The sequence below is a fragment of the Carcharhinus amblyrhynchos genome, chromosome 11 (genome assembly GCF_965287045.1).
Source record: "Carcharhinus amblyrhynchos chromosome 11, sCarAmb.v2.hapA, whole genome shotgun sequence".
Taxonomy (NCBI): Eukaryota; Metazoa; Chordata; class Chondrichthyes; order Carcharhiniformes; family Carcharhinidae; genus Carcharhinus; species Carcharhinus amblyrhynchos.
The window spans coordinates 4,200,136-4,220,723 of record NC_137334.1 but is presented as its reverse complement, the minus strand read 5'-3'; the positions used below and the strand labels follow the sequence as shown (position 1 = coordinate 4,220,723).

The window sequence follows — 20,588 nt, the reverse complement described above, 5'->3', positions numbered from 1 at the left end:
ATGAGCTTCATAAAACATATTCTTCATTTTTGGGAAGATAAGACCATAAGATATAGGAGCAGAATTAGACCATTTGGCCCATTGAGTGTGCTCCATCATTCAGTGATGACTGATATGATTCTCATCCCCACTCTCTAGTCTTTTTCTTCCACACCAAGTTTCTTCTCCTTAAAATGTGAAACAATGAAAATGCCTTCCCCCCCATTTGACAAAGTACAATTGTGTGCAAGGCAAAAAAAACTTTATTGTACACATTAAAGATGAAACATTTATTTGGTGTACGGGTTTCCCTTAAAATGCACAACACATCGGAAAAGAAAAATTGCAAAATCTCAATTAATGCATCCAATTGTCATTAAAATGGACTTTGTCGCACATAAGTAGAAGCAAAAACAAAAAAAAACTGAATTACTAAAATAATATACAATTGAGATCCGGTGTAAAAATAATTTTGTTTCCAATAATATAAACCCTGGGGACTTTATACATAAAATCTAAAGAACTGAACAGAGGTGTGAATATGTTGTAATTATACAATTGCAATGTGCCATTGCAGGATACAATGTGCAGAAACAATCATACCTATATTTAGATTTCCAAACATTAAATTGTAAAAGGTGTTCGGTGCAAAGCTAGAAGCAGGCATGTAAAACCTGCAGCAAAATTAACTGTGTTACACAGTAAAAGCCCTAACCCTCTGATTAAAGCTGAAACATTACCACCAAAATATTGGAACTTTATACTCTCGAGTGCAGTGCCATTAACAAAGCCTTAAATATAAAGAGGAAAAAAAAACAAACCGTACAAATTCAATATACCTTTTTTGAAATTATCTTGAAAAATACCTGTCGACCTCTTCCCCAACACCCCCCATTCTCCCCGCCCAAAGAGAGCATTAGTGCTACTTATGGGAAAATCTTTTTACACAAAATGGTACCGAATAGAATGACTTTCCCTACAGCGGGACTGATCTCAGCCTTTTGTGGAAAGATTAAGTAACAAGTTAGGAGGGGTGGGGGTTGGATAGAGAAGGGGCGAAATAATTGAACGGCAGTGGTAAACCTGAATAAAGCTTTTCATCCATTGGAGAAAGAATGAGAATTAAAATACTTAGAAACTGCTACATATACAAGTGTTGCTTAGAAAAGAAGAAATAATGATGCCAGGTGTCAAAGAGTTAAAACATTTTGAAGCTTTTTTTTGAAAAAACACGCAAAATAAACTACAAGCTGTACTGTATTGAAGTCTCGGTAGGTAGGATTCTCGTCTACTTTAATACAGCACCAATCTTATATCCAATTCAGGGGACAGATCGACATGCTATAGTGCACATGGTTTTCTTTTTGAGTCTGACCCCATGGTACAACGGTGGGATTGTGCAAGTTGAAGCCCTTTAACATCGGAAAGGCAGATGAAAGAACTGTGTTCAACGCAAAGCAGATTGTCATTACAAACGCTAGTCACACGGTCTATCCAAGCTCTGTGAATGCCACACTGAACAATCACAAATGCCACACCTGAATGCATTTCTGATAATAACACACAGCCTAGGCTTTTCTCCCCTCCCTGCCCCACCCCCTTAACTACCAAAAAGTAGAGGACTTAGCCATATTAGCTTGTTAGTGCATCATCAGTGAAGCACACAGCAGCTCCTTCAGTAGTGCGACACTACTGTACAACTTTTAGGCTCCTGAATGTTCTGAAGAGCTGGATTCTTAACAGCTGAGAGCAACAGTACCCACACAAGATGCTTCTTAGCTGGCCAGTGATGCATTCAGTTACACGGGCTGCTGCGATTAAGTCAATACGCAAAGCCCTCTGGATACTGGAGGTTGGCACAGTGATCCATGTCCAACAAGTAGGTCGCACTATCGTCAAAATGCGTGAGGGGGACAGTATCCTCCTTGTTAACGTGACAGTCGATTTCTGTCTTCAGAAAGGGGCGTTGATTGTCTGGGAAGGCCATGGAGAAAAGTGCCTCGGGGTCGCACACAAACTTGTAGACGTACCGCTCCCCTGCGACCTAGAGAGAGAGCAGAAAAACCGCTTTACATTTCTCAAATTGACTGCAGCATTTCCAAACGGAAGCGGAAGTGACAATTATGAGGAGGCGGCACAGGTTCAAGGTGAGAAGGGGGAAAGTTTAAAGATGTATGGGGGGGGGCGGGGAAGCTTTTCGCAGAGTGGTGGGTGCCTGGAATGTGCTGCTGGATGAGATGGTGGAAGCAGGTGCATCAGCAACATTTAAGAGGCATCTGGATGGGTACATGAATAGGGAGGGAATAGAGGGATACGGACCGAGTAAGGGCAGAAGATTTTCTTTAGTTAGGGCACATGATCAGCACAGGCTTGGAGGGCCAAAGGGCCTGTTCCTGAACTTTTTCTTTGTTAATCAATTGATTCCTATGAACCTTCCAACATATTTCATGGCTCACTTGCTTTATTTCTGCACTTCTGGGGATTCTGTAAACATCGAAGTTTTGCATGTTTATTGATGTCTTTTCTTTTACTTCACAGGAGATTTGGTCCGCCTTGTTGACCAACAAGGGGCATACATGCGGTGGGTCATGTGAGGGCTGCTCTTGGGTGTTGCTTCAAGAGTTGCCTAGTGCTTCACGTCATTAGTGTACGCATAAACTGGACCAACTGACGGGCAACACGACAGCTCACTGACTCTCACTGCTAGCTGTGCAGATACATGGATTTGGGCCGGTATCTGTGGGAGTTTGCACATTCTCCGGGTGCTCCGGTTTCCTCCCACATCCCAAAAACGTGCTCTTAGGCTGATTGGTGTAACAAATTGTCCCTAAATTAGTCTTCCCTCAGTCTTCCCCAATAGGTGTAGACAAAGGTCATGGGTAGGGGAGGGCACTCAATTTTAAAGTGGCAGCGTGGGCTCGTTGGGCCGAAGGGCCTGTTTCCAGTGCTGCGTTGTTCTTTGTTCTTTAAAATGCAGGGAAAGAGTTAAGACCAATAAAAGCGTGAAAACAGTTGACCAAAGGACATGACACAACAGTGAGAAATGCGATGGGCATAATTTACATAAGCACAACTGCAAATCAATGTTTGAACCCATGCTATTTTGAAGGAGTGATGTGGAGATGCTGGCGTTGGACTGGGGTAAACACAGTAATAAGTCTCACAACACCAGGTTAGAGTCCAACCAGTTTGTCCAAACTGGATGTACTTTAACCTGGTGTTGTGAGATTTCTTACTGTATTTCAAAGGAGCGACACAACACAACATTTTATACTTAGAACAAAAGCAGAATTCCACTTTTAACTAGAATAGAATTTAAATACTTCTAAGAGTTGGATATTTATGGCTGGGTTGTTTGGGTAGTAAATTTCACACAGATGCTACCACTTTCAGGAGTTACAGGATGGAAGGTTCCAACACTAGTGGCTGCTATGATTTATGTATTTTTAAAAAGATCTGATCTCTTTCCCACCTTTTGCATGATCCCCTTTTCGTAGTAATAGCGAAGTGAGCGGCTCAACTTGTCGTAGTTCATCGCAGGTCGGTTTTTCTGGAGACCCCAGCGTCGAGCAACCTACAGCAGAAGAGGAGAAAGAGAGGAGGGTAAGAAAACATGTGGTGATATATTCATAGATATGGAAGCCGCACAGAAGGAGCTCTTAAACGGATGCAGAGATAAAAATGACCGTGGACCGTGTTTGCATGCTATTGATCTATATTCCATTAGCAGCATTTCAGTATCAATGCAGAGGTCTGAATTTAGAAATCGATAGAAGGTAAATGGAAGACCCACAGGTCACCGCTGTAACAACAATAGTGTGCATCAGCTGCTTGCTAATGGAGCTGCTGATGTGGCAAGCAGGATTTTAATGAGATTTGAGAAAATGTTTAGTCCTTATCACCAGTGCATCTTTTTGCAATCCTACTGCTCTCAAAAGGTTTAAATAATTTAACACAAGAACTGGAAACGGCAAACGTGAATTTGTTGAACTTGGTTGAGCTGAGACATAAAAGAACACAATGCTCGGAGAGAAAAATAAGTAACAATATATGTTCCCTAACCAGGGCACTCAGAGGTAACCCACACGAGGAGAACGTCCAGTCAATGCGCAGTGACCCAAGCTGGGAATCAAACCTGGGTCCCTGCTGCCTTGCAGCACCAGGGACCTGGGTCCGATTCCTGGGCTAGAGTCACTATCTGTGTGGAGTCTGCACGTTCTCCCTTCATCAGCGTGCATTTCCTCCGGGTGCTCTGGTTTTCTCCCACAGTCCATAAGACGCCCTGGTTAGGAGCATTGGCCTTGCTAAATTCTCCCTTAGTGTACCAAACAGGTGCTGGAGTGTGGCGACTAGGGGATTTTCACAGTAACTTCATTGTAGTGTCAATGCAAGTTTGCTTGTGACAATAAAGTGTTAATTCCAAGCTGACTAGCGTACACCTTCCTAAAATGAGCTCAATGGCCAGCAAATATTGCAATGTCCCTCCTTCAAGTCCCTTGACGATGTCCAAGTGATCAAGGAACAATTCATTACTCACAAATCAACTAACAGCCAAGGTTACATCCAATACAGCACCCTCCGACTTACAATTAGGGCGGAACAGAAACAGAGTTGTCGCTTTGAAAAAGGAGTTGTATCGTCATTTCCTGACATACAAATCAAAAGGGGGAAGTTTGATTCAAATCAAACTGGACGCAGTTGGCCAGTAATTAAAAATGCTTATGGCATTTTCAAAAAGCCATAAGCAGCTCTGCAAAGCTGAAATTTCAGTCACAATCTGTTAACACACAATTCAAGTATGCATAGCCTCATGTCCAGAGCAAGGTAGAAACACACTACCTCACAACCGGATTAGGCTGCTGAGGCAACAGTGAGAATTAAGTGAATTTGGACAAATCCACAGGGGTTTTGGTCCGCCTTGTTGGCCAACAAGGGGCATACACGCGGTGGGTCATGCGAGGGCTGCTCTTGGATGTTGCTTCGAGAGTTGCCTAGTGCTTCACGTCGTTAGTGTACGCTTAAACTGGACCAACTGACGGGCAACACGACAGCTCAGTGATTGTCACTGTCTTCTGTACAGTTACAGGGACCCGGGTCGGATCAATCTCTGTGGGAGTTTGCACATTCTCCCCGTGCTTGCGTGGGTTTTCTCCAGTTTCCTCCCACATCCCAAAAACGTGCTTTTTAGGCTGATTGGTGTCAATAAATTGTCCCTGAATGGGATCTCCCTTAATCTGGCGTACATATAATTCCCTAAATTTCCACCCCCTTTATTGTGGAGTTCTACTAGAGATAGACAAAAACGCTGATGAGCGATGAAAGACTTGAATAAGGCACTGAGTGTTAAAATGGGCAGCACGGGCTTGTAGGGCCGAAGGGCCTGTTTCCTGTGCTGTGCTGTTCTTTGTTCTTGCTTTTCCAACCGTGCCAAAGGCCACTTTTACAGGTCACAGCATCCTCTTACTTTCCTAAATATTTGTCCTTGCTGATGTAGCGAGTCCCAGTCCACTGACATGTCATACCGATTTTGGACTTTACTCATTTCTTTTAAAAAAAAGGGAACTGCACCATCTGAAGTGCCAAGCAAAAGAAATGTCACGTCGGCTTTGCAAAGTAACACTGCCAACTTTTGATGAGTAACTTGGGCAATCATTTATGCAATGTTCACGCATCAGTCTCTTGTGGTATGGAAGATGTCAATATCCCACGGTCCCCATGAATCAGGAGAGCCCCAGTTTAAGGCCAAGGAAAGGAGAACCTTTCTGCAACTTGCTCAATAGAAAATTATTCCAAAATCTGCTCGTTGCAACTTGTAGAAGTATGCTCAGCTAATTGGCTTTTCTGAAAGCTGTCACCTACACATGGGGTGCAAAAGGAACAGCTTAGACACCTTAACCCAAATCTTCATCCAATAAAGGTTTATGTAAATAGCAGGAATCATAGAATCCCTACAGTACAGGAGGCGGCTATTCGGTCCATCGAACCAGCATCAGAAACAATACCCCCACCCTCCCCCCATCTCCCACATTTGCCTCAGTAATCCCCCTGACATTTAGGAACAATTTAGCATGGCCAATCCACCTAATCTACACATCTTTGGGAGGAAACTGGAGCATCCAGAGGAAACCCAAGCAGACATGGGAAGAATGTGCAAACTCCACACTGACAATCACCCGAGGTTGGGAGTCGAACCCAGGTCCCTGGCGCTGAGAGGCAGCAGCTCCTGCCACTGTGCCACCCTGCTATCCAGCTCAAGATCAAAGCCGAGTACATTCTAAGGCATTTAGCACTAACTGCATTAATCCATCGGCATCTCCCTTTGATCCCATTTCATAATCGATGATCTTGAAACACAGCCTGGCTTTGCGCTTCATCCTAGTCCTTGACTGTTTTTCTATTGCTTTGCCCGAGAACGTACAAACTCCACACGAGTCACCCGAGACCAGGAATCGAACCCGGGACCCTGATGCTTTGAGGCAGCCGTGCTAACCACTGTACTGCCCACCACAGCCTTAATTTAAAGGGTGTCTTTGATGCAAACTGCAGTAGAATAGGTTTGCAGAAGTCTGCATTAAAACAGGGCAAACCATCCTGCCTATCTCCAAGTTTCACTTAGATCTGGATCCATTTTCTGGCATCAACAGTTTTCAGTAATTCCATCCTGTGCACAGCTGTTGGCACAATGCTGTGTGGTTTCAGCTAAAAAAAAACCTTTGCTGGCTCCAGTGGGAGCCAGTATCTGGCTCACCCCCATCACTTTCTTTTCATTCATCCTAGGCACATCTATACCCTTGGGCTCTTCAGAGCAAATATTTTTTTTCCTTGAATGGGACAAGATCACACTGGTATTCTTCTTCACAAATAATTTGTGGAGAGCATAACTCTTTTTGGACTGTGTGGCTGTGGGATATTCGCAAATTTAAAGACAGTTGATGCCTTCATCTCATCCCCGCCCCCCCCCCCACACACACACACACACACACACACACACTTAAAAACACACTTAGTAGCTCCAGGCAAGCAAAGGATGTAAGAAGTGACTGGAGAAGGTTTGCATACTCTGACTGAAGGCTTGTGACCACACCCTAACAGTGCAGATAAATGGTTCTATTCAATCCCTGGGGCGCAACGGAAATCCTAATGTGCAAAAAAAAGGACAAGAAAAACGGCCCAGTCTCCATGGAAATGGGGCTTCAGGCAACATGTTTGAACTCCAGGACTATGCTCTTTTGTTCCAGACCACCGCTGAACTCAAGTCCCGCTATTATGTACTATTTCTAGGTAAACCACCTGAAACACACAGGGGACAATTACAGTTTAGCTCCCCGTAGCCACCACGATGATGAATTAAACCTGACGCAAGGTTATAAAGCGTACCCAAAAAAAAGGTTTTGTTCCTTAAATGGTTACTTTGTCTTGTAACAGTCAGCAGTACGATATACCCACGATAGAGCTTAGTAACAGAAAATAGTTCAATTTTGTTCCAGTAACTCTACAGAACTGAACAAAGTTCAGCAAGTTGTTCTAATTTTCATTTCTTTAATAGTAGTCCTGCTGCCCCGCGGCTTTGCCACAACATTACATTTGACATGGGGCTGATCGAATTAATGTTGGTATGCACCGAGGGAACCAAATCAGGAACCACAACTACGAACGTCAGGGGCCAGGCAGCTAAAAGGCAGAGCCGTGAAAATCAGCCGTGCAACAAACCAGTTTTGGAAGAGCACAGAGATCATACAGCACAGAAGAGACCCTTCAGCCCATTGAATCCACACCTGATCTCCCACCATTTACCAGCAGTTGGCCCGTAGCCTTGAGTATTATGACGTGCCAAGCGCTCATCCAGGTACTTTTTAAAAAAGGACGCGAGGCAACCCACCTCTACCATCCTCCTGGGCAGCACATTCCAGTCCGTCACCACCCTCTGGGTAAAAAAAAATTTATCCTCACATCCCCTCTAAACCTCCTGCCCCTCGCCTTGAACTTTGTGACTGACCCTTTGACCAGGAGGAACAGTGCTCCCTATCCACTTTGTTCATGCCTCTCAATCTTGTACACCTCATCCAGGTTACCCCTCAGTCTTCCCTGCTCCAATAAAGCCTATCCAACCTCTGTTCATAACTTACGTCCCACCCCAGGCAGCATCCTGGTGAACCTCCTCTGCAAGTCAATGCGGCGACCAGAACTGCACACAGTACTCTAGCTGTGGACTCACTAAAGTTCTATACAACTCCAACATGACTTCCCTGCTTTTGTAATCTATGCCTTGATTGATAACAGAACATAAGAAATAGGAGCAGGAGTAGGCCATCTCGCCCTTCGAGCCTGCCCCGCCATTCAATAAGATCATGGCTGATCTGAAGTGGCTCAGTTCCACTTTCCCGCTTTCTCCCCATAACCCTTAATCCCCTTGTTTATCAAAAACCTATCTACCCGTGACTTAAATATATTCAGCGAGGCAGCCTCCACCACTTCAACGGGCAGAGAATTCCAGAGATTCACCACCCTTTGAGTGAAGAAGTTCCACCTCAACTCCGATCTAAACTGCACCCCCTTATCTTGAGGCTGTGCCCCCTAGTCCTGCTATCCTTTCTAAGCGGGAAGAATCTCTCTACCTCTACCCTATCCATCCCCTTCATTATCTTATGTGTCTCTATAAGATCCCCCCTCATCCTTCTAAACTCCAACGAGTACAGACCCAGTCTATTCAATAATTCAACAGCAAGTATCTCATCTGCCCTTTTCACCAGCCGACTAACATCAATTCAAATAGATATGAATAACAGAGTCCTGTCACAGCACCCACCTCTTCAGGTTCAATTAGCTTGAATTCCATGCCTCGGCCAGTCCACGCAATGAAATGGGAATTTGATGGATCATCCAGGAGGGTTACCAAGAACTGCCACAGCTGTAAAGAACCTCGACGCTGGTATGGCAGATTTTCCCTGTACACGGGCGACTCCTGCTTGACTTTATCTGTATTTTTTCAAAAAAAAAAAATCAGGTCAAAGGATGAAAAACTGGTTTTGTTTTTCTTACGGGCTGCTTTCCACCTCAACAAACACCGATTTTCACAGAACTCCAATCCCAAAGGGACATATTGCTGCGGATAGCTCTGCTCAACAGAGGAGCAGTGAGGAGGTTTGTATATTTTATGTTGGTGTGAAGAATGCATGTAGAGGCTTCCCTTTTCCACATGGCCAATTCCTTCAGGAGCTGACAAAAAATTCCACTGGTGAGCGGGAGTGACTTGAACAAACGCGAGGCTCGCATCGGATGTTATTGACTCAGGTTCTCAGTCTCAGCAGTTGGCACACGACATGTGCAAGAATGAATAGCTGAATTTTAGCCCTTTCAATAAAACACATTCCTGTGCACGCACCAACCTCCTTCCTCAATCACCATAAAGGATCATTACACAAGATCTAGATTCTCCATTTGCATGTACATTTGTTTGAAATGAAAAATTAGTGTTTACATTGTTACACATCAATACTGTAGGTAAATGAGTCACCAGCTCAACTGACTCACCCCACTCTGAAGATCTCATCATTGAGAATAGTTTAAGGCTTAACAACGAACATTTTCAAACTCCAAAAGCATCTTCACTTGTCAACAACGGACATCTATTTGGAATAGGTCTTGCCTCAACTGTACCTGGAATATTTTCCTCCTGGAAAAACCATGATTCTTGCTGGAATACATGATCCCCACTGAATCACAGAATCCCTACAGTGCAGGAGGCGGCCATTCAGCCCATTGAGTCTGCACCGACCACAACTCTACCCAGCCCCTATCCCCACATTTTTACCCTGCTGGTCTCCCTGACGCAAAGCGGCAATTTAGCATGGCCATTCAACTTAACCCGCACATCTTTGGACTGTGGGAGGAAACCGGAGCATCTGGAGGAAACCCATGCAGACACGGGGAGAACATGCAAAGGCCACACTCCAAACTTCCACAATGGAAGATTGGCCGCAAGTCTTCCATTTTTCCATGTCTGAAACTAGGAAAAAGGGGCTCGACTCTGGTGGGGTGGAAGGGGGCATCATAGCCATGGTGGGCCAAATGGCCTGTTTCTTTGCTGTAATACCCTATGACAAGTGCACGTTTCAATAGGGGTCACTGATTGGTGATAAGGCACATGAAGGCTGATAGATTTGAACCACCAATTCTCATAATCCTACTAATCTCTCAGTTGAGATCAACTAATTTAACAGATAATCTAATTTAATATAGACGGGCAATCAGTAGTGATTGTCACTGAACCATCACATAATTGTTTTGGAACCAGAGTTAAACTGCATTAAATAATAGGTTAAGCACATTACTTACGGTCAATTCTATCCGGTACCACACACGTATCATCATAGTACAGCCGTGGATCTTTGTCATAAGGGAAACCTGGGAAAAGGGTAAAGATGGGGCATTTTCAATTGACTAATTGATTAGAGACTTCCATTGCCAACTTTACTTAAGATTCAGTCAGAAGGTTCAAGCAAAATAGGAGCTTGCTTTCCAAAAAAATTCTCAAGTTGACATTGATGTGACACAAAGCCAATAGGTCTTGTGTGCTACAGAGTTAAGACCTGTTGAGTTACAAACAAATACAGTTTACACACCAACCCTGGGGCATCTGACTTGTTTGCCGAATGGGCCAATAGGTGGTAAATGCAGTGTGGTGCACAGAAGGACAAGGTACTAGGCTTTTTTTTAAAAAACAAAAAGGACACACAAGCAGCAAGATGGAAGGGCAAAAACATCTGGAATTTTTTTCCCCCCCAAAGTTAGTGCTGCAGGTAGAAAAGGCCACTCAGATTGTGGATTTGTACACAGAATATTGCTTCTTTTTATATACAGTATTCAGGGGAAATTTTAACTTCCTATAACCGGGTAAATGGATGCTAGTAAATTGGTCACCTGTTTTATTGACCTCCGTTATCTGACTGAACAACAGATTATAATCCAACAGCATTCAACGTACATGGACTTTGAACCCTGATTTGCGTTGGCACAATTGACGAAATTGCACCTCAAAAAATAAAATCACCGTTATACTGCTTTGTTCCTGATTTTAATTTTTCTTTGCAGGTTGTTCATCGGAGGCCCTGGTGCATTGCCCATAGCTAATATTAATACTGCTCTGTCCTGTCTTGGATTCAGTGGAGTAGTTAGTGTTCTCACTGGCAGATTCAGGTGAGATTTTGATTTGATTTATTATTATCACATGTATTAGTATGCAGCAAAAAGCATTGTTTCTTGCTTGCGATGCAAAGCATACCATTCATAGAGAAGGAAAAGAGAGAGAGTGCAGAATGTAATGTTACAGTCGTGGCAAGGGTGTAGAGAAAGATCAACTTTATATAAAAAAGTAGATCCATTCAAAAGTCTGACGGCAGCAGGGAAGAAGCTGTTCTTGTTTCTGACTCAGATTGATTGGCTATTGACCCCCTCTTCTCCATAAGGAAATAATCCACGTCTACAATTGGTTTACTGGAAAGGGGAAAAAAATTGGCAGCATGTGTATATAGAGTACACTGACCTGTTTATTGCCTCACGTTTTTATACATTGTATTGCAATGAAATATGTAATTCATTTACCCAGAGAGCAAAGAAGAGAGGAACAGGGTCAGAGGATCTTTGCAAGGTCATGTTTGGCAACCTTTTTTTTTAAAATATCCCATGACCCACCCAAGGGTTGGGACACCCCACTTTAAAAAACACTTATCTAACTGGGTAGCACGGTGGTCAGCACTGCTGCCTCACAGCACCAGGGGCAAGGGTTCGATTCCAGCCTCAGGCGACTGTGCAGAGTTCACATGTTCTCCCCATTTCTGTGTGGGTTTCCTCCAGGCGCTCCAGGCACCCCCCACAGTCCAACAATGTGCAGATTACATTAACTGGCAATTTAGCATGGCCAGTGTTGGGTGATTAGCTGGGTAAATGTGTGGGATTATGGGGATAAGACCTTGGTTGATTTTACTGTCGGTGCAGGCTCGATGGGCTGAATAGTCTCCTGCACTGTAGGGATCCTATGAAATTGGTACCTCACCTTCTCAAGAGACCGTAACGACTTTCCTGTAGGCTATAGAGACCACATTGAAAAGGAACTACACAAAAGGTCACCTGCATTTCCGAACCCATATTGGCCAGACTTAACCAGTCTGCTAGGACAAAGAGCCCTGCAACCTTCCTGTTGTAATGCAGCCTTGAGTAAATCTTCAGTGTTGCTTAGCATTCTAAGTTGGACAGTCCAAAATATTAGGTATGTGGCTAAATCTTGGAGCCTATACTCAACAGCCAAAGGAGATGACCTCACCATTCCGAAATAGAAGAATTTATTTGCTTAGCCATTTTGTCTTCCGAGAAGATGGGGATGGGAGGACAGGCTAAAAGTAAAGCATTTTGTGATCTTAATGTTTAAGGAGAATGTGATTATATAGGGCAGAAAAGCTAACTGCTTGAAATAGGATGACACCCAATTAAATTAAAAACTTATCAAGTTGCAGCACTTGCATTTTGGGGTTACGATTTTGAGCGACCTAGCTTTCTCCTAAATATATCACCATGCAATACTCCTCCAGAAGCCGAGGTATAGCTGGAGATTAACCACAGCACATAACCCTGTTACCCAGGAAACTTATACAAAGCAACATCAACAAGCAGCTAAAACCTGCAGCTGCCTGATGCCCCACTCACTGAGAATGGCAACAGTTCTGTTAAACCCTCAGAGCTCCAAAATAGATTGTTTACACCTGCGTTTTTCAATCAGATATGCCAATGTTTTAGTAAATTAAATAGAACACTAAGGCTTGATGGCGAGTACAAGAACCCATCCTTCTCTCATTATGTAACTTCTGTTGTTAAAAGAACAAATTGCCATATTTCACAGAATCCTGCAGGAGGCAGCCCATTGTGTCTGCTCTGACCACAATCCCATCCAGGCCCTAACCCCGTAACTCCACATATTTAGCCTGTTGATCCTCTGACACTAGAGGTCGATTTATCACGGCCAATCCCCCTAACCCGCACATCTTTGAACTGTGGGAGGAAACCCACGCAGACATAGGGAGGAAGTGTAACTCCACAGACAGTGACCTAAGCTGGGAATCGAACCTGCGTCCCTGGCGCTGTGAGGCAGCAGTGCTAACCCACTGTGCCACTGAGCCGGCAAAGGAACGAGTCAAATTTAGGGTTGGCCTTCGAGCTGTTCCTTTGCAAGTTTGGTTGTCGCTGCACACCCGGCTGCCATTGAAACCCCAGGTGGTTGGGGACATGGTTGGGCAGTACCCATCTACTAGGGCCAACCTGACAGCGCCAGTTGGGCACTACCAGTATGCCAGGGGGCAGTGCCATGGAGGTGGGGCCTGAGCTGGGTGCAGTATGCCAGTGGTCATAGAGCAGGACACATTGGGAGGACCCAGTGTTGCTGGGGGTGGGTCACGATATCCATACAGGGAGAGAGGTGGTCTTCCAGTACACTAGGAGATCGGGGAACCCTTTTGAAGCACGGGTTCTGATTTTCTCATCGCCACTGAAGTCATTTTTTGGGAAAATTATGGCCCACAATCACAATAAACAGCTGGGGGGAAAAAACAGCATGACTTACCTTCCGCGTTATTGGGACTGGTGTAATAGCTTCCTCCCGAAATGTAAGAGGATTGGCAATTAGGCACTTCTGTACAGAAAGATTGACAGAGAGAAAAAAAAGAGGAAGTGAACAGGTGGAAATGAGGACATTTATCGTAACTGTTTATTCAGGCACGTGAAAAATAAGATGGGAGTTGCAAGTCACTGAAACATCTCAAGGCACCTCAACAAGCAAGACAAACAGGTGTGTATTAATAATTCACACACCAGCGCAAATTTAAACCTTAGAACAAGCCACTTCCAAGTGGCATCTAAAATGCCAGTTGCCTTTACGGGAAGAGAATGAAATTTTAAAATAAAAAGGCCCTGAAATAGGGAGCATCAGTTCCTGGTGTAGAGTCTCGTTCAACGCGAGATAGATGGGAAAATTGGACATTGCCGAGGCTGATCCACATTCTTAAGGCTGTTGTTTCTTGTTTCTCTTAAAACTCCCAAATTGTAAGATTCTGCATCAGGAGCAAAGAATATTAGGGACTTTGAGCAGTCAGACATATTGCCTATATAAAGAGAATTGCATTGCAGCCTGGTGGCACAGTGGTTAGCACCGCTGGCTCACAGTGGATTCGATCCCAGCCTTGGGAGACAGTCTGCATGGAGATCCCTCTGGGTGCTCCGGTTTCCTTCCACAGTCCCAAGGTGTGTAGGTCAGCTAGATTAGTTATGGTAATGTGTGGGGTTATGGGGATTGGGGGGTGCGCCTTGGTAAGATGCTGTTAGAGTTGGTGCTGACACAGTGGGCTGAATGGCCTCCTTCTGCACTGTCAGGACTCCATGGTTCTATAGCAGAGGAAAGCTATTCAGCCCCACTGATCTACACCCACAGTTATGTTCCTCCCCCTCCTGAGTAAAGACTTTATTTGCACAGCATTGGGTTCTTCACAGAGGAACTACTTCAATTTAATATTTAAGTTTTAAAATCTGGCCACTATTGAAACCGTATAAAATGTGAACAACTTCACTTTTTGCAATGCTATGAACTTTCCCTCTTGCTCTCTGTTCCAACCTTCCACATTCATCATCTTACAATCCTGAGGCCAGAACACCAGTAAATCCCACATCTCGACCAATGTCATTTTGAACTGAGAAATTTCAAACGATCTCAGTTCATCCCAAGTTTACAGTAAGCGGACTCATTTAGAATTGACATGGAGGGACTTTGATATTCTGCTATGGCTTCTGGATGGGTGGAGGATCATAGAATCCCTATAGCGCAGAAGGAGGCCATTTGGCCCATTGAGTCTGCATCGATAACAATCCCACCCAGGCCCTATCCCAGTACTCCCATATTTACCCTGCTACCCCCTCTGACCTAAGCATCCAGGGACACTAAGGAGCAATTTAGCATGGCCAATCAACCTAACCCGCACATCTCTGGACTGTGGGAGGAAACTGGAACACCCATGCAGACATGGGGAGAATGTGCAAACTCCACACAGACAGTGGCCCAAGCTGGGAATTGAACCTAGGTCCTCGGAGCTGTGAGGCAGCAGTGCTAATCACTGTCCCTTCCGCAGGTGTTGAGAGTCAGAGCCGTGACTGCCCTTCCTCAAAATGAATTTACTTGAGCTGGTTTGATGCTTCTGGTTTGAGTAACCTGGTGACCCACTTACTCAGCACAAAACCCAGCTCTGTGGATGCAGTCCAAAGACCAGAGAGAATGTAGATCACTGGACGTTATAGTATAAAATGTTGACAACACACAGAGTATCACACATCTGTTTTATCAGCACCTTGGGAGTGTAAAACTGCCTCAAAACCTATGTGCAAGTGGCCCGGCGTACCAGAATTCAACTGCTCATTAATGCCCAATAGGTAATTCTGTGGAACCTGTAACACAACCGTTTTAGCAAATTGGCATCATTTCGTAGAATCATTGAACCCCACAGTGCAATAGGAGGCCATTTGGCCCATCAGGCCTGCACTGACAACAATCCCACCGAGGCCCCTATCCCCGTAACCCCCATGGATTTACCCTGCTAGTGCCTTTGAAACTGAAGGGGCACAGCCAATCAACCTAACCTCCTTGCATTGTGCTAAGTGGAATAACAGAGTTATTTAATTTTTGGAGGGGATAGAGCAACAAATAAATTCTCCACTCCCACCCATCTCCGACCGGCCTGCAAAGCTGGGTCAGCCAGTTCCACTGGACTGACAGATGACAGCAACACCTCCAAAGAAAGCCGTCATTTTCCAATCAAGTCAAACATCTCTGCACGCAAACCAGTACTCCCTGGATTTTTTAATCTGACAGACAGACCAATAAACACCTTTCAGTAGCCAACGTGAACAAGGGCAGGAAAACTTTAAAAAAAAAAGCACGTGAAACCATGACCTACATTAGAAAAAAAAAAATCTGTTCTCTCAAAATCTTTGGACACTATTAGAGGCTGTCCTTTAGCTTTAAATCTTTACCATCTGCTTAGCTTTACTGTAGATCACCACTCAGCCTCTTATAGGTGATGGTATTTTTAGTCCTAAGCTGATTAGGAGAGTTTACAGTCACATAACACAACATCAAATTAATAACACACTTGAAGAAACAGTTTTACAAACTGCATGGAAAAAAGACTGACCGTTAAATATCAGCTCTTTTAAAGGCTTATTTTGCACATAAAGGAGCTGTTATTTAACACAGGACGATCCACGGACGTTAGAAATAAAAACTAGAGCAAGTGAGTTAATCCGAAAGCTGAGTTTTGTGACTTGCCCCTCCCATGAAAGGTTCGCCTAAACGAAAGGCCACTTTTGCAGAGCGTTCTGAGTCAAATAACCTCCACGAAATAAGTGTGTGAAATGCCAACCGAGGCCTATCGCCGTGGTAACAAATCTCTCAGCTTGCTGATGTCAAAGATAATAAAAATACCCAAGGGCAGGAAGGCTGGCCAGTCTCCATTCCTTCAAACTATTGACAACTCAATCATTTGACAACTTCAGAAAAAAAAACCATTTGTTTTTTTTACACCTACTGAAATAACAGGTCAACGCGATCCGTAGGCCTCAGTACCAGGCCCGAGTCGGGGAAACCAACCTGAGTCATAGCAGTAGTCTCTTGGCTCCTGCTTAATCCCGAGGGGGGGCTGGAAATTCTGTCTGCTGGGACCACTGACGCCGGTAGCGATGTGATCGTAACGCGAGTCATGGTACTCCTGCTTGAAGCCCTGAGGAGATGGCGAAGGCATCGGTTCTGACATCTGGCGTTGGTAAACTTGCCGACTGTCACTGGAGACTCCTGACTGGGGTGGGTATTGGTGGCATGGCTCAGACATCTGCCGGTGGAACCTTTGATCATAAAACAAAGTCAGCGTCAGTCACCTCTCAAGACCAACACACTGGCATCAAACGGCTCTTTATTAGCCAGATGCTTAAAAAAAAAGGGTTAAATAAATATCTTCTGCGTCTCTCAAATAAACCTGGGTAGCCCGCTCTTCTCTCGTTTCCGTAATATTATGGATTGTTGCCCAGATTGTTTGCAATTGTTGTAATTTGGTACAAATGCACGTCAGTTGAACACCAGTTGCACATTATGAAGCACTAGGGATAGCTAACAAACCTTTACGTCACAAACATATTAACGGTAGCATGGTGGCACAGTGGTTAGCACTGCTCGCTGACTCAGTGTTACTGCGTTTACCCTAGTCCCCCACCAGCACTTCCACATCATGCCTCTCAGCACCAGGGACCCGAGTTCGATTCCTGGTTTGGGTCATCGTCTGTGTGGGTTTCCTCTGGGTGCTCCGATTTCCTCCCACACTGCAAAGATATGTGGATTGGCCGTGCTAAATTGCCCCTAAATATCCAAAAATGTGTAGGTTAAGGGGATAATTCATGATATTTTTAAAAAAAAAGTTTATTCATGGGACGTGGGCATCACTGGCTGGGCCAATATCTATTGCCCATCCTGGAGGTGTGGCTCTGGAGTCACATGTAGGCCAGACCAGGCAAGGGTGACAGATTTCCTTCCCTAAATGACATTAGTGAATGAGATGGGCTTTTGTGATAATCGGCAATGGGCGGTGGGGGGGGTTTAATGGTCACCGCTAGACATTTTCATTCCAGATTTTTTTGTTAAAATTGAATTCAGATTTCACCAACTGCCATGGTGGGATTTGAACCCAGGTCTCCAGAGGATCACCCTGGGTCTCCGGATTACTAGCCCAGGGCATAGGGCGGGGAGAGAGGATGTGGGGAAGATGCTGTGTCAGAATCAGTGCAGACGTGATGGGCTGAATGGCCTCCCCCTGCACTGTAGGGACTCTATGAAGCATAAAGGCAATTATTTGAAAGGCCGACCATAAAAAGTGTACAGTAAATGTGACTCTAAGCGGGTGGCCTGGGTTGAAAGTGTACATTTTGGAGAGAGACATGGGATGGTATTTTCTCACATCACCCCCCAGTGTTTTTGGCAGTGGCAGAGATAGCCCACCACTGGCTGGTAGTGGGATCTTCCAGTCCCGCTGCTGTCAACGGGTTTCCCGATGTTTGCACCCTCTGGGGTGGGGGTAAGAAATCCCACTCATTGATTTATTAACAGGCCGTGAACTCCTGGACTGCAGAACTGAACACCGAGGTTACTGTAGTGTCTTAGACTGGCACCGTCCCATTAAAAGTAATGTTACTTTGGTCTCAAAAACTACTTTCTCTTCAGAGGGTTAAGCATGCAAAAATTTACCACTCGAGAATCTTTTAGCACCCTGAAAAGGTGATCCCACACACACACACAAAAAAAAAATCAGCTCTTTGCAAATCATCTGGGTCTCCGGCACCAGTTTGTGTGTAAGACGATCCTTCACAGCTGACTGCAGGCAGATTAGTCCCATTTCCACTTCGTATCAAAGTGCCTGCCAAGCTGAAATCCATAGCATCGCTGGTATGTCTCCAATCGGAACAAACACTTCCACATGGTCCGCAGCCAGCATCCCGTGCATACCGCTCGGCCAGGGTGAAAGCCAAGAATTGTGGGAAGCAGAAGCCGCCACGGAAGCAGGTGCCACCCCAGGAGCTGCAGTTGCCCAAAATACCGTGCCCTTTTCGCACATCCCCCTGCGCTCCTTTAGGGGCGGGGCAGCTCCTGATGGGCCCTTAATTCTGATCTGTCCAAAATAACCCCCGTACGCACATAGTTCCAGGGAGATAAGGGATTTGACCTTAGAAATAAAATTCCTTCCCTCCTGGGCAGGGGAACATGAGGCCGGTGTGTTCCGCTGCGTGCTATTTCTGCTGATAACTCATCCAATTAGTGGGGCTGGTGTTAGTTAAGCCTGTCTTCTGCAAATGCAGCATGTAATAATTGAACTAAGTAGCGTGTTGGGGCAAGTTTTACCTCCCTCGTTCAGGATGCACATTCCAGTGGAATAAAGCGCACCAGGATCAGCTTGTCCAGTAAGATGTTCCCTTCTCCGCTGTGCCACCCCCTCCCCTCCCCACATCCACCAACACACAATTCTTTGCCCTTCTGCCTCCACTCATAGCACTGGTTCACACTGAGGTCCAACAGCCCCTTCGCTCATCTCGCCAGGTTTTCACGAGCCAAGAGAGTGGAGCTCGGCTATTCCACCACAGGGGCCATCACAACTGAACGCAGGCCGTCCTCGCTGCGGCAGGGCTTTGAACCGTTGAATCCCCGCGCAGTGCAGAAAGAAGCCTTTCGGCCCATCGAGCCTGCAATCTCACGCAGGCCCTATCCCCGTAACCCCGCACATTGGCCCTACTAATCTCCCTGGAGACTAAGGGGCAATTTAGCAATGCCAAACGACCCGACCTGCACATCTTGTGGGAGGAAACCGGAGCACCCGGAAGAAACGCGCACAGACGCGGGGAGAACGTGAAACTCCACATAAGGGCGTTGCTGGAATCGAACCTGGGTCCCTGGAGCTGTGAGGCAGCAGTGCTAAGCACCGCGCCACCCACTGCCACTGGGCAATGACTTCTTCCTTTCCTATTACAAGGAATGTGGCATCTCTCCTGCAGGCCTGACAGAGATTGTGGGATGAAGCAGAGACCAGGGGTCAAAATCTTCAAGATTTATGGAGCACTTTCAAGCACCAAGTTGGGACCATTATGAAACGATCAGCACAACTCAAATCGCCTTCTTACCTGTGCTCTGGTGTGTACTGGGACTCGCTCAGGGTCTGTGACATCTGAAGTGGGGGCTGGGGAGGCCGAGGTACTGCGAAGGTCTGTTGCTGCTGCGTTGACGCGGGAACCGCAGGCTGCACGGGGGACGATATCGGCCCGTGGGCCGAGGCTGGCACTGCTGGGGGGGAGAGGTGAGAAAGAGGGGAATTCTGATGGGCTGGAGACACAGGGGTGGCTGGTGGAGTTAATGGCTTGAACCCAGCGGGGGGTTTCCTATCATAGGCACTGCAAGTAGAAAAGCACAAAAAGATTAGGATACTCTGCTGGTGTTTCACTTCGCACATCATTCACTTTGCGCTTTAGGTTAGCATTGGTGAATAGTTGAATGGAAATACAACAGTCCGCATCAACAATTAACAGCTCTTTGTGTAAAGCTGTGTGCCCTAAGGCGATTTCTGTCTCACCTTCGATGATGGCCCACATGCTTACAAATCTATTCAAAAGCAGTTCCTCAGCCCGGCCACATTCCTCAGGCTAGAATTTCCTGATCATTTCTCCATGATTTGCGATTAACCTTAATTTGGGACTGGGGGCGTCAAGATTGTGAAAAGCACCACTTGAAACTACTTCAGGCAGGTCAGGTACTTTCCAACAGAAACTGGGAGTGAGATTGTATAGAACAATACTGTGCTAAGACACCCTTCGGCCCATCAAGTCTGTACCGACACATTAGAAACATTTAAACTCCCACCTAATTCCATCCAATAACATTCAGGGCTATGAACCGAGTGTTATGGAGGTGCCGAGCGCTCATCCAGGTACTTTTTAAAGGATGTGAGGCTTCCACCACTCTCCCAGGCAGCACATTCCAGACCATCACCACC

At 45.4% G+C, this 20,588-nt stretch overlaps 1 protein-coding gene across 3 annotated transcripts in view; it reads right to left on the bottom strand.

Annotated features, from left to right (window-relative positions):
• Positions 1-254: 254 nt before the first annotated feature.
• The window catches only part of LOC145349857 (ETS translocation variant 5-like), a 33,843-nt gene continuing 13,509 nt past the window's right edge, over positions 255-20,588 (bottom strand). For 2 of the 3 annotated variants that reach the window (XM_080198454.1, XM_080198453.1), the window contains exons 7-13: positions 19,723-19,989; positions 16,658-16,908; positions 13,589-13,657; positions 10,315-10,383; positions 8,786-8,955; positions 3,452-3,553; positions 255-2,023 (exon numbers count right to left, since the gene is read on the bottom strand). In XM_080198454.1, coding sequence (XP_080054580.1) covers positions 1,802-2,023; positions 3,452-3,553; positions 8,786-8,955; positions 10,315-10,383; positions 13,589-13,657; positions 16,658-16,908; positions 19,723-19,989 — 1,150 coding nt within the window. In that variant the 3' untranslated portion in view covers positions 255-1,801. Of the gene's footprint in view, positions 2,024-3,451; positions 3,554-8,785; positions 8,956-10,314; positions 10,384-13,588; positions 13,658-16,657; positions 16,909-18,298; positions 18,970-19,722; positions 19,990-20,588 lie in introns of those variants that run through there. The other variant, XM_080198455.1, reaches the window with a different exon arrangement.